We start from the raw sequence: 12,388 nt of genomic DNA, 5'->3' as shown, positions 1-12,388 counted from the left end.
TTATAGAGAAATCAGCCAAAAAAGATAAAAATATCAAAACAGAGCACTTGGCGCACGTCAAACGAGATTGGCGCACGCAAAACAGAGCTGGCGCCAACACCAGCTTATTGGCGCCAGGCGCCAATGGCTAGCACCAGGCGCCAATGGTTGGCGCCAGGCCTGGTTCCAGGCGCCAATGCCTGGCGCCAGGCCTGTTTTTGACGCGTTTTCGAAAATCAAATAAGTTTGCCGTACTGGAAGATAAAATCGTGTATTTTCCTCGAAAATGCTTTTTGATTTTAATTAAAACTCTGAAAAGTCAACAAAAGTCAATTTATCAATGCTAATTGAATTAAGAATGAAAAGAACCTTCTAGAAGAATCTAGAAGACTAAAACCATTCCGAATTGCATTAGGAATGATAAATCATATTAGGCCCTCCTCTAGATCATTGGGCCGCATATAAGGCTCAAACCGGGCCCAGTTTAGGAAATTGGCCATAATTTCCTCAATATTCATCGGAATTGGGCTTATAATATATCGTTGGAAAGGTCTTGTCAAGCCCTATCCAACTACTCTATTATTGGACCCATATCATGGACCAACCAAACTGGATTGGCTGTTTTCTTAAAATAAGTTTTAAAAAACAAAGAGAAGAGAAAAGAATTAAAACTATCCGCAACACTAGACTTTCCACACTTTCACTTCATTCGATTATGATTCGACGTGAAAGGTACTCATCACTGGGTTTGGTTCTGGGGAGACACAAATGGGTGTCTACACTAAGCCTACCTCCTTTGTAGCCGGGACCAAAGTTGGTAAAGGTTCCAGCACTACCGATCAGCCTGATCAATCAGTTGAAGCCTAGGAACTCGGGCATTCGTCTTCAGAATCTTGCGGATCATCTTATGCTTAATCTTTTAACTTGCTGCTTTTGAATATTTTTTTCCTTGTCTGTTTTTGCTTTAACTTGCCTTGATGTACAAACTTTTATTTGTTTTTGTCTTGTACGTAATTCGGCAGCTGTGATTTTCCGCTTGTGAGCGATTGCCGATACTTATTTTCATTTGATGAACAATTTAACTTGATTTAGCTCGGAATATGAGCATATTTCTCATGAATCTATTGCCTTTCTTTCCATTTCCTTGCCTTAGAATTTGTGTATTTTGCCTTTCCGATATTTCGATCATTTGCAAAAAAATTCTAAGTAGAAAGCTTGGGCTTGGGAAATTTTTAGCTGAAGATAATTTGTACTTGCACACTTGTTACCCCCAAGAAATCTGAAGGCTCTATCTTCGGATTTCTAAGATGATTTCTTGCCCTTTTTTTATTCAGACAAAACATTTTAGTGTTAACAATATTTTTAATACTTGTGCAATTTTTTCTTTGTTTTTGTCTATCCGAGAAAATGGATCACTACTAGAATTTGGTCAAATTGCGACCATTTTTTTACGATCGTCAATAAAACGGTCGCAAAACTAGAAATCTGCTACCGTTTCAAAGGTGGTCGCAATTTCACGATCGTTTTAAAGGCGGTCACAATTTTGCGACCGTTTTTTTTTTCCATTTACACCGTCACAAGTATATTTAAATAATTCTTTTTTAATAAATACATGTGAAAATTATTTAAAACTAAAAATAAAGTAGTTGTGGCCGCCTAAAACGGTCGTAGATTATGACCGTTTTAACACACAGTCGCAAACTTGCGACCGTCTTCAACAGTCGTAAGTAGTTTTTTTCTTTTTCTTTTTACTAAAAAAATGGGGTATAAAAGCCCACTAACCCTAACCCTAATTCCTTTTCAACTCTTTTCTTTTTTCTCTTTCTCTCTCCTCTCTCTCTTCTCACGTTGGTCTGTATTCATCTTTCATTCTTTCCTTTTCCCCATTTCTCTTCTCCTCCATCATTCCTCCTCTCCTCCTTTATTATCTGACTTTTATCGCCAGAAATCAGACACACTTCAAAGAAATAGGTCGAAAATTTCCCAAACATTCAACCGACACCAATCGTCACCACTATGACCTCCACCGTTAAGCTTTAGCCCACCACCACGATATCCACCGTCACAATCTTATGGCTAAACAAGTTGATGGTATTAAGGTCAAATTCGACCATGAAAAGTCTAGATCTAGACTTTTCATAGTCGAATTTGGCCTTATTAAACCAAATTTGAGATGAAATTCGAAGTCAACTCGAGGTTTAAGCGGTTTGCGCCAAAACCGCTTGCCATTCAATATTAGAGGGTTTTTTTTAAAAAAAAATAGTAAATGACAAGCGGATTTTTAAAACCGCTTGGAATTTGGGGCTTCCCATCAAGTATTTTCTACTAGTGTGAGAAAGTGGTCCTCACCTAACCATGTGACACTTGTTCCTTGGTTTATTTAACTAAGGGTTGAATTCATCAATCTTTCCATGTGAGATCTTTTTTTGAAAAAGTCCCACATTGAAAGATGAGTGGAATTCACAAGGAAGCTTTACATATAAATAGCCAAGGCATGGCTTGAGATTGTTCACTTGAGTAAGAGTTGAAAAAGGCATCACCATTGTGAAAACCTTTGAACTCATAATTACTTGGGTTTAGGTCGGGCCTTGCTAACTCCAAGACATTAGATCCTTGTCGGTGGTCGGGTTGTGTGTGGACTTCTGTTGGAGGTCGTCGTACTTTCGAGACTTGCTTTCGAAGTAAGAGCCCCTTGAGGTCGGGCGAAACACTCGTCAAAGGTATAATTGCTATCCTCATCTTCTCATTAAGTTAATTATGCTTTATGGTTTTATTTATTGGGAGTGCGGTCTTGTTTTGGGTTTGTTTCCGCAGTGAGTCGGACTCACCAAACCCCAACATTTTTACCTATAACCTGTTAAACAAGTTAAAATGTTTTATTTTTATTTTTTTTAAAGCCACGTGTCACTCAATAATTGGTCCAAATAAAAAAGTTAAAAACAAAAACAAAAATATGTAAAAATATAAAATTAAAAAAAAAAAGAAAAAAGGAAAAAAAAAACCCACCACCCACCCGCCATCCCCCAAGCTACCACGAAATCCTAACCCTTATCCTAGCCCCAGCGAAAACCGACCAGCCGCCTACCCCCGAAAACAGCCATCAGGAACTCCCTTATACCAAAAGCCACCCCGGAATTCACCCTTGACATATCCTTCCCTCGAAACCACCATAAACCACCACAGTCGCCACCTTAAAACCATCACAACTGACGAAAACCCCTCTCTAATCACTGGAAACCCCCAAAACCTCCATCCCATCACCGGAAAACGCCACCCAACCTCCCTAACCACCCCAAAGACCCCACCAAACCTCCCTAAAGACCCCACCAAACCTCCCTAACCACCCCAAAGACCCACCAAACCTCCCTAACCACCTCGAAATCTCCCTTTAACACCTTAAAAACCGCCGAAACCTGCGAAGGTCCAGGATTTCCCTGGTGGGCAGGGCTGGCCGACCGTTTTCGGAGGTTAAGGAGGGTGGTCGACCGGTTTTGGTGGTGGATGGGGTAAGGGCTTGAGTTTCACGATGTTGGGTTGGTGGTTGGAGTTTTTTTTTATATTTTTTTATTACTTTTTTTTTATTAAATGAAATGCACCAATTAAGATACGACACGTGGCATACAACCTACTAAATTCGATCACCAACGGGTCAAGGTTCATTAAAAAAAGATGGCATACAAAGGTGGGTTTGCCTCGTAAATATCAAAAGGTGGGTTTGGTAATTTTCAACTCGGGCAAAGGTGGGATAATTTATTTCCATTTTTCCTTTGCAAAATCAATTACAATATAAGATACAACTGATTATACTTTGAAAGTACTCTATACCAATCCCCTACGGGCAAATCTGAAATACGGAGTATTGAGTTATGACAATCATGAAATGCAGGTGATGGATCAACAAAGTGAAAGTGACTATAATGTCAACAAAAGCCGAAAGGACAAACACAAGGTACTGCACCCTGCTGTTATATTCCCTACGTACAGTTACACTTCATGTGATGTACCAAAATTAATCAAACTCATGACAAATCAAACCCAATCACATTCTCTTTTGTTTTATCCACCACTTTTTCTTTCTCAAAAAGATACACATTACGGAAGAAATCAGGTGCCATTCTTCCTCTTTATCTTCTCTACTCATCGATATTCAGCAGCAGCAACAATCTAGCCCAACGTGATACGTGCAGCGCCTTCCTGATAGTTTTGGTGTTCAAACAGTTTCATAGCTGGTTTATACAAGCTGACGGACCAGGTAACATTTTTCTACTTACATCCTTACCCCAGTTCCCTCTTTTAGGCAAAACATTCGAGTTCTGGGTTAATCTCGAGATATGCATACTGTTCTGGCATGTCACATAGTAACCCGACTGATGTTCACATATCTCAGAACAAAATGATGTTCATGTCAGAACAAACTTCGGCTTTCCAATGATATCGGGAACCAACAGCATTTTACAAATTCAATGATTCAATTTTGTGTTCATATTTGAATTGCAGTCTGATACTTCATTAGAAACTTTCTGAAATAATCTTCAGATCTGACTGTAGCAAATTCTCATCAGAATATTAGTTTTTTGACTTCTCAAACTTGTACTGTTTATAGGTTTTCAAATGAACAATGCAAAAACAATAACCCTGTACATTACAATAAGTTGTCTTGCATTTGTAACTTCGAAAATCATAATATCTATTCTTCTCTACAAGAAATGGAAGCGAAAGCATATATCAGTTCAAGACAGCTACTCAGGTACGATCTGAACTTTGAAAACAAATGATCTTGACTTTTTCTGATAAACATCTTACAAGACAGTCAAAAAACAGGTGGAAAAATGGTGATGTTCAGGCCTTCAAGTACAAAATCACTAAAGGCAGATGCATTGTTAAAGAAGGCGCTCAAGTTAAGCAACAAGGATATTATTGGCTCTGGAGGTTACGGGACTGTGTATAAACTAAGCATGAATGAAGAAAGATTATTTGCAGTAAAGAGGCTTAACAGGGGAAGTGTAGACCGAGACCGTGGTTTCGAGAGAGAATTAGAGGCAATGGGTGATATAAAGCACAGAAACATTGTTACTCTCTATGGATATTACACTTCACCTCAATATAATCTTCTCATATATGAGCTAATGCCCAATGGAAGTCTGGATGCATATCTACATGGTATGTTCATAACCAACTTAAATTACGCGTTTTGCTTCAATTTTATTTATCAGTTTGAATTTTTTGGAATATGCGAGGCAGACTTTAGAAACATTTTTTACTTGACAGTGATTTTTAAAATAAAATTTTGAAAACATCACTTCAAAATTAGAAGATACTAACTCATGTTGATAGCAAACATCTCAAATTGAAGAATAACTGTCTATGCTATTGTATTTTTAATATAGGTAGATTCAAAAATAAGAAGCTTTTAGACTGGTCATCAAGATACAAAATAGCATTAGGAGCAGCAAGAGGAATAGCATACCTTCACCATGACTGTATTCCTCACATAATCCACAGAGATATAAAATCGAGCAACATCTTGCTGAACGAAAATTTTGAGGCTCAGGTTTCTGACTTTGGGCTAGCTACTTTCATGGAACCCAATAAGACTCATGTATCCACCATTGTTGCTGGAACTTTTGGCTATTTGGCCCCAGGTACTCAAACCTTTTGGGGTACTTCCTTTTGCTAAATTTTGGAAAGAGTCATATGTTGATCAAAATACTTTGAAATATTTCCACAGAATACTTTGATACAGGGAAAGCAACAGCAAAAGGGGATGTTTATAGCTTTGGTGTTGTGTTGTTGGAGCTTTTGACAGGAAAAAAGCCCATGGATGAAGCGTTTGTTGAGGAAGGAACAAAGCTGGTCACCTGGGTAAGCCTTCAATTCTATGTTTGTTTTGGCTTTAATTCACTCCAATATGAAGTAATCTAAGCTAAAATAACATCATAACTCTAAAGCATAATTTACAGCCACAAATACTCCATAGCACTACTTTCTGTTGTCATGTCAGTATTTGTGGTAGCAACTCACATCAATAATTCTCTGCACAATGATAAGCTTGATAAGATCACATAAAGAGCTAAAAACGAAGATTACATACATGACAGAAGGTGAGTTTTAGTCTGCTTATGCTAGAAGCAGCTGATCGATAATTTGTTAACTGATGAGCAGGTAAAAGCAGTTGTCCAGGAAAAGAGAGAAGAGCAAGTGCTAGACATTAGCTTGGAGTCCTGCTCCATCGACGAAGTGAATTCCGTTTTCAGCATTGCATTAATGTGCTTAGAGTCAGAGCCATTAAAGAGACCGAATATGGCTGAAGTTGTCAAAATGCTAGAAAAAGCAAAACCAGACAGAAAGATTTCAGATGTTTCATCAGATACTCATGTATAAAAGCAATAGAAATGAGTGTCGAGCATTTGTAGTATCCAGTATCAGTTATTTGCAGAAGTAGACAATAAACGTCCAATCATCACTTCGTACAGGTTCAATCTCGTCATATAAAAGATTAATATACGAAGTAGGATAGAAGTTGGATTTTATGGCCATAGAGCACAGTTTTTGAGCAACAGGCGCCACAGAAATGATACAAGGATTTTTAAGAAACATGAAGTGTAGCCTGTCACAGAGAAATGTGTAGCCACCACAAGGTTATAATTATGTAGAAACGGTACATTGTAGTTGAAAGTTGAAACAAGATCAAGCAGCAGGTGATCAAACACATATTGTGAATAACATCTCGATCTCAATTGAAATCAATTAGTAAACAAGGATCAAATTCATTTAATATCAAAGCATGCATATTAATTTTCTATACCGTGGACCAATGTTTATAATGAAGGAGATAAACAGAAAAATGGATATGGAAATCAAGATAAATGAATCATCTGCTTGGAAATCTATTGAATAAAGACAATAAACAAAACAAAACCAACATCAGGAGATCTAATAATCTCTAAATCAAGGGTTTCAAGAGCACAAGATTATCAAAGCTCAGTGATGATCGCTGAATTTGGACTAACCTGTTAATGAACAAATACTAAAATAATGATTTTACACAACAGCATGCGGTTATCACTTGAGACATACCCTTGCTCAGAAATTTTACAATCATGGTTTCGGCTAGAGTACTAGACCTTTCTCAGTGCAGTTACTACAAGGTGGTTGCCAAACCACTAGCAGCAGAAGACTTTAAGGTAGGAGAAACTGGAGATTCTCCAAAGAACACATCAAAAAGGGCTTTTGTGACATTCATCGACTCAATTGTGGCATCTACTTTTGTAGGTACCCCATTCAGTGACACAGACACCTGTTAATCAAATAAAACCCAACCTTTTCAGCAACCCTCAACAGAAACAACGAGGGGAAACTTCTTTTCACAAAGAACAACAGATATACTTACCAGCATCTTGGAAGGCTCAAGCCAAGTTAGAAGAATCAAAGTGCCTTTTTTAAGAGACAGCGCTTGGAATATACTACGGAAAGTTGAAAGAGCTGATTCATCAACAGGAGTCGGTTTCATTATTCTTGGAGAAACAGCTTCATCCAAAGCATCCCAAAATGTTTTTCCATCGACATCTCTTACTAAAGCAATTTGCAATGATTTCTCCAAAGATGCTGTACATAAGATAATTAAAATTAGAATTGGACCTTGTGCAACCCCCTCTCATTAGTATACAATCTACAATTGATTTCATTACATTGGTATATAGATTGGAACAAGGCCGGATCCTGTTCAACTTCAGGTTTTGACTTTCCCTTCCAAGGACTCAATTCATTCGGCATAGATGGATTCATATAAAGTCCTGCTGCATACACTTTGACTCCAATAATTGCAAAAACTTTTTCCCTGTAGCCTGAATTTCATTGCAAACAAAAGAATCGACAATGTTGATCATCTCACCAAAAAGAAAAATAGGAAAGTATTAAATGACATTGGCTTACTTAATAAAGTTGATAAAACTCAAAACCAGCCGAAGCGCACAGACAGATCTTATTCTATTATCTTAACAAATAACAATTAATTTTTGATAGAGAGGAATCTCAACTTGCATTAAAAAGAACTGGACAAAAAAGCAGTCTGTAGTCCTCTGTACTAGAGAGAATGCTATGTATGATACAGAGTAACATAATTGCTACAAGAGACAGCTATTCACTACAACAGTAGGATGACATTATATTCTACACAATCGTTAAAAACAAAATCAAGTGATGAACAAAGGGCTAGTAGCTTAGAAAGAAATAATAGATTTGCCTTTTAGCTATTGTTCTGGGAATTCAATTGCCAATTTTTCAGTAGTAAGTAACTGGATTAATTTAGTGAATTGATCTCTATCATTATCTCAGTGAGATTAACCTATACATGTTACCAGCTAGCAACTACAATGTTGTGCATTAGCAGTCTTCAAAAGTCCAGTATCTGGCAGATGAATGTATCAGGTCAGTTTCAAATTCTGAAATTTGGGATTAAGGTTTGAATGGATATGTGTTAAATTCATAGTCCTTTTCAAATGAGCACATCTAGATTCAACGGCAGATTGGATTCAGGTTTTACAGTAGGTCAACTTAAGATTAGTCTGCTTACATACCTGTACTACAATTGTAATTTAGAAGAATAAAAATTTGATTTTCGATTATAAGAAATTATTAAAGGCTTCAAGCAATCCAACATGTAATCTACCTTCTACAGAAATTATAAAATAAAATTTTGCTTAATAAGACGTTTAACATATGGTTAGAAATTATACACAGTTACTAGGTCTTCTATGGGTCTTCTTTGAAATCAGAATGAAGAAAAAGCACCGTGCCATGAACATTATGTTTAATGTCAGACCCACATTGTTACCGGTAGAAAGCTATAACAGATGCTAGGTCTTCCATTGCTCATCTTCAAAATAAGATATAAACAAAGCACTGCCCTTGTGAGTTATGCTAATGTAAGATTCACAATGTACTGGTTGGTAGGAGGCAGCTTTAAATTCACTGCTTCATGTGTTGTCTCCTAGATGGAGAATCAATCAGAGAATGGGAATTGAGAAGAATAGATGTTCCAAGAATTAGCATTTATCATGTAATGTTCATTTTGATATAGATGGAGAATCAATCAGATAATGGGAATTGAGAAGAATAGATGTTCCAAGAATTAGCATTTATCATGTAATGTTCATTTTGATATAGCAAATGAAATATTAAAAACTCAGCATACCAGTTCCAACCAAAGACAATGAAGTCGAACAACCAGGGATATTTAAAGACTTAGGGAATTTCACATGGGTTGCAGGTTCCTCTGCATACTCTGCATTCGCAACTGCATGGTAGTTTCAAACATAAGAGCAAGTCAGATGAGCAATAGAAGCTGTATAACACGAAACGGAGTAGTTTTCTCTGCTTCACCTTTGATTAATATACGTTTGATTTGACAAATATATTAATCAAAGGTTCATCATTCATACTTAAAATAAACTCCCGCCCTTCTATTTTGCTTGTCCCATTTGACTTTTTGCACAATTTCTAATGCACACTTTGAGCACTATAAGTTGAACTTTGTTTTAAAAATTAATGTTTTGAAACTTCACATCAAGACAAATCAAACAAGATCACACATGAATATGTTTTCTTTCTTATCCATCGATGAATACTCATTATCTTTTGTCTCTTTACAAATGGAATATTCTAATTAAGACAAACAAAAAGAAATGGAGAAATTAATGAGTAGTGCTTTAATCAACAAGGGAAGACAAGGGAAGTTCATGAAAATTCACCAAGGACTAGTTTATAACTTAATCAACAACCTTCTATGTAATGCTAATTCATAAACTTGGCACAACAATTAACAACATTTCAAATACCAAAAATTTCACAATTCAGCAAAATTTCTTTTAGTATCTCTCTTTTAATCAATACACAAAATTCAAAGGAATTTCAAAATAAACCAACTAGATTAACAATACGATAAATAGACACTAAAATTGAAACACTGCATTTGTTGATAACTCAACTAACAGCATTAAAATCAGTACTATTCAATATCTATGAAGAAATTCAAGAAAGCATAAAGCTAAAAAATAGCCAATTAAGCATAAAAATTATACCAGAAGATGAAGCAGAAGCCTTGGGAACGAAATGGGGGCTGAATTTCTTGCCATTTTGGAGAGAAAAATGGTGGGATTTTGTTGATAATTTAGAGAAAATGCAGGATTTTGGGGGGTAAATGAAATTATGATTAATTTGTGAAAGAAAGGTTTTGGATTTAAATTGAAAAGGAGAGATAGTGAATGTGGTTGAAGAAGAGTAAGCAATTGAAACCGCCATTTCGTCGATCCCAATTCGCCAATTTTTTTCTCGTTGCTTATACAATGGTGACCACCTAGGCTAGAGTGTACGTATGCATTTATGAATGTTATTAAAGAAAATTAGATTTGACAACAAATTTAGGTATTGTCATAACTCATAAGGGGACAACTCGGGATATCATCGAGGCGGGTTGGGGCGGATGTTGGTCTTCCCATCTCCATCCCCACTTAACATTTTCATTCTCATTCCATCCACATTCCCATCCCCGCGGCGGGTCCAATATTCATCCTCATCCCCACCCCGGCGAATACAACTCCAAAATCATCTCTCCACCCCCACTTGGATATCCATCCCCACCTAATCCCCACTAAAGACCTGCGTAATCCCCACCCAAGACTCGCCCAATCTCCGTCTCTCAAATACACAATCTTACATAATTAATATGGATTATAATAATAATTATAATAATAATAATAATAATAATAATAATAATAATAATAATAATAATAATAATAATAATAATAAACATTCTTAATATTACACACATTTTTGTTTATAAAATAAGTGTATTACAAATTAAAGTATTACAATTAATATTTTATTTCACGTAATTATTTTATAAAATAGTATAAAAGTGTATAATTTTGCTTTTAAAAATATATAGATGTGAGTATGAGGTGACGATGGGGCGGGGATAACTTAAAATCCACCCCCGCCCCATCACCCATGGCGGGTATGGTTTTTATCCCCATCCCCGCCCCACCACCCGCCAAACTGAGACCCATCCTCGCCATACTAGGGCAAGTCTCCTACTTGACCCGCCCCACTAACATCCCTTAGGACAACTTAGGCCTATTCTTATTAACTAAACTGAGCTGAATCGAACTTATTGGAGCTGAACTGAATATAATTGAACTGAACTAAATATTTTATGAGAGAAGGTAATTAAAATAAAAACTGAACTGAGTTGAACTTATTGGAGCTAAACTAAACTGAACTGAAAATAAGCTGAAGAGAACAGACCCTAAGCTGACCCAATTCTAAATTAACCTGAATAAAATCCGATTTAAATTTCGATTTGTATGGACAATTGGACATAATAATATAGCATCAGTCATATTTTAAATGTACTCGATTTGTATCCGATCGACCTCACCGAACCCGTCCTAGTTACCTGAATTGACATCTTTAGGAAAAATAATATAAATTCGTCGAGTAACTTCTTCTATGTAAAATGTCGGAATTGAAATTATTTCTATGTATATGTCGGTTTGGAAACTAATTTCTCATATGCGCTTCACATTGTACCTAATTCTAATTGAGAGTTTTTAAGTGTTGGTCCTAAAATTAGTGAAACGCTAAACATCGCCCGCAATTTACCATATAAAGCCCACAAATATGATATGGTTTGACCATTATGCCCATTTTCTAAAATTGAAATAATCTCGGTGTAAAAAATGTGGAGCCGTACTGGCTCGCCGGGGGAGACCGGAGGGCAGGCCGGAGATGCGGGGGACGCCGGAGGTACGTCGTCGTCGACGGAAAACGAGGTAAGTCACCGTTAAAATTCACGGTTTACCGTCGGAGTGGTTCCGGCACCTAGGGTGGACGCCCAAACCGTAGCCTGGACGTCCAAGTCAGACGCCAGAACCACCAGAGTGGCGTCCAGCCCAGACGCCCAGACCACCAGACCGGCGTCCTGGCCAGGCGCCACTCCACTGGGTTAGGCGGCCCTGCCAGGCGCCAGTCCAGTGGCTGTGGCAGCCCTGGCAGACGCCACCCTTATAAATTAAATTTTTTTTTTCTTTTTTGATTTTGTTGTTGTTTTTTATTTAATTTTTTTTAAAAAAAAAATCGAAAATGATTTTTTAAAAAAATTCGAAATGGGTTTTTTTTTAAATTAAATTTGAAAATTCGAAATAGGTTTTTTTAAAATTAAATTTGAAAATTCGAAATGGTATATTTTTAAATTTAGTTTGAAAATTCGAATAGGGTTTTTATAAAAATTAAGTTTGATTATATATAATTATGCTTTTTTTTGTGTTAATTCTGTGTAAATATAGAAATTAAATGTATTATCCGTTAAATGTATTTATTGTAATATATAATTGATGCAGGAATATGGTGG

The 12,388-nt window shown here is 36.6% G+C and overlaps 2 protein-coding genes across 3 annotated transcripts; one reads left to right on the top strand and one right to left on the bottom strand.

Moving 5' to 3' along the window:
• The first annotated feature begins 3,417 nt into the window (after positions 1-3,417).
• On the top strand, positions 3,418-6,449 carry LOC110702755 (receptor-like serine/threonine-protein kinase At1g78530). 2 transcript variants are annotated; one of them, XM_021880492.1, is made up of 6 exons: positions 3,418-4,231; positions 4,684-4,726; positions 4,801-5,139; positions 5,367-5,621; positions 5,708-5,841; positions 6,142-6,449. In XM_021880492.1, exons 3-6 carry the CDS (start codon positions 4,809-4,811, stop codon positions 6,358-6,360), a joined length of 939 nt encoding a protein of 312 aa, XP_021736184.1. In that variant the 5' UTR covers positions 3,418-4,231; positions 4,684-4,726; positions 4,801-4,808; the 3' UTR covers positions 6,361-6,449. The 2 variants fall into 2 exon arrangements, with proteins under 2 accessions (XP_021736184.1, XP_021736183.1); XM_021880491.1 differs by having other exon boundaries at positions 4,583-4,726.
• A 393-nt stretch (positions 6,450-6,842) lies between these two features.
• On the bottom strand, positions 6,843-10,370 carry LOC110702757 (fatty-acid-binding protein 3, chloroplastic-like). The gene is made up of 5 exons (XM_021880493.1): positions 10,059-10,370; positions 9,173-9,274; positions 7,668-7,823; positions 7,370-7,584; positions 6,843-7,276 (listed from the first exon to the last, which is right to left on the bottom strand). Exons 1-5 carry the CDS (start codon positions 10,276-10,278, stop codon positions 7,121-7,123), a joined length of 849 nt encoding a protein of 282 aa, XP_021736185.1. The 5' UTR covers positions 10,279-10,370; the 3' UTR covers positions 6,843-7,120.
• Between the last annotated feature and the right edge of the window lie 2,018 nt (positions 10,371-12,388).

Source organism: Chenopodium quinoa, unplaced genomic scaffold (genome assembly GCF_001683475.1).
Source record: "Chenopodium quinoa cultivar QQ74 unplaced genomic scaffold, ASM168347v1, whole genome shotgun sequence".
In the NCBI taxonomy this organism is placed as follows: Eukaryota; Viridiplantae; Streptophyta; class Magnoliopsida; order Caryophyllales; family Amaranthaceae; genus Chenopodium; species Chenopodium quinoa.
Note: the sequence above shows the minus strand (reverse complement) of the source record. Positions and strands in the feature narration are given on the sequence as shown.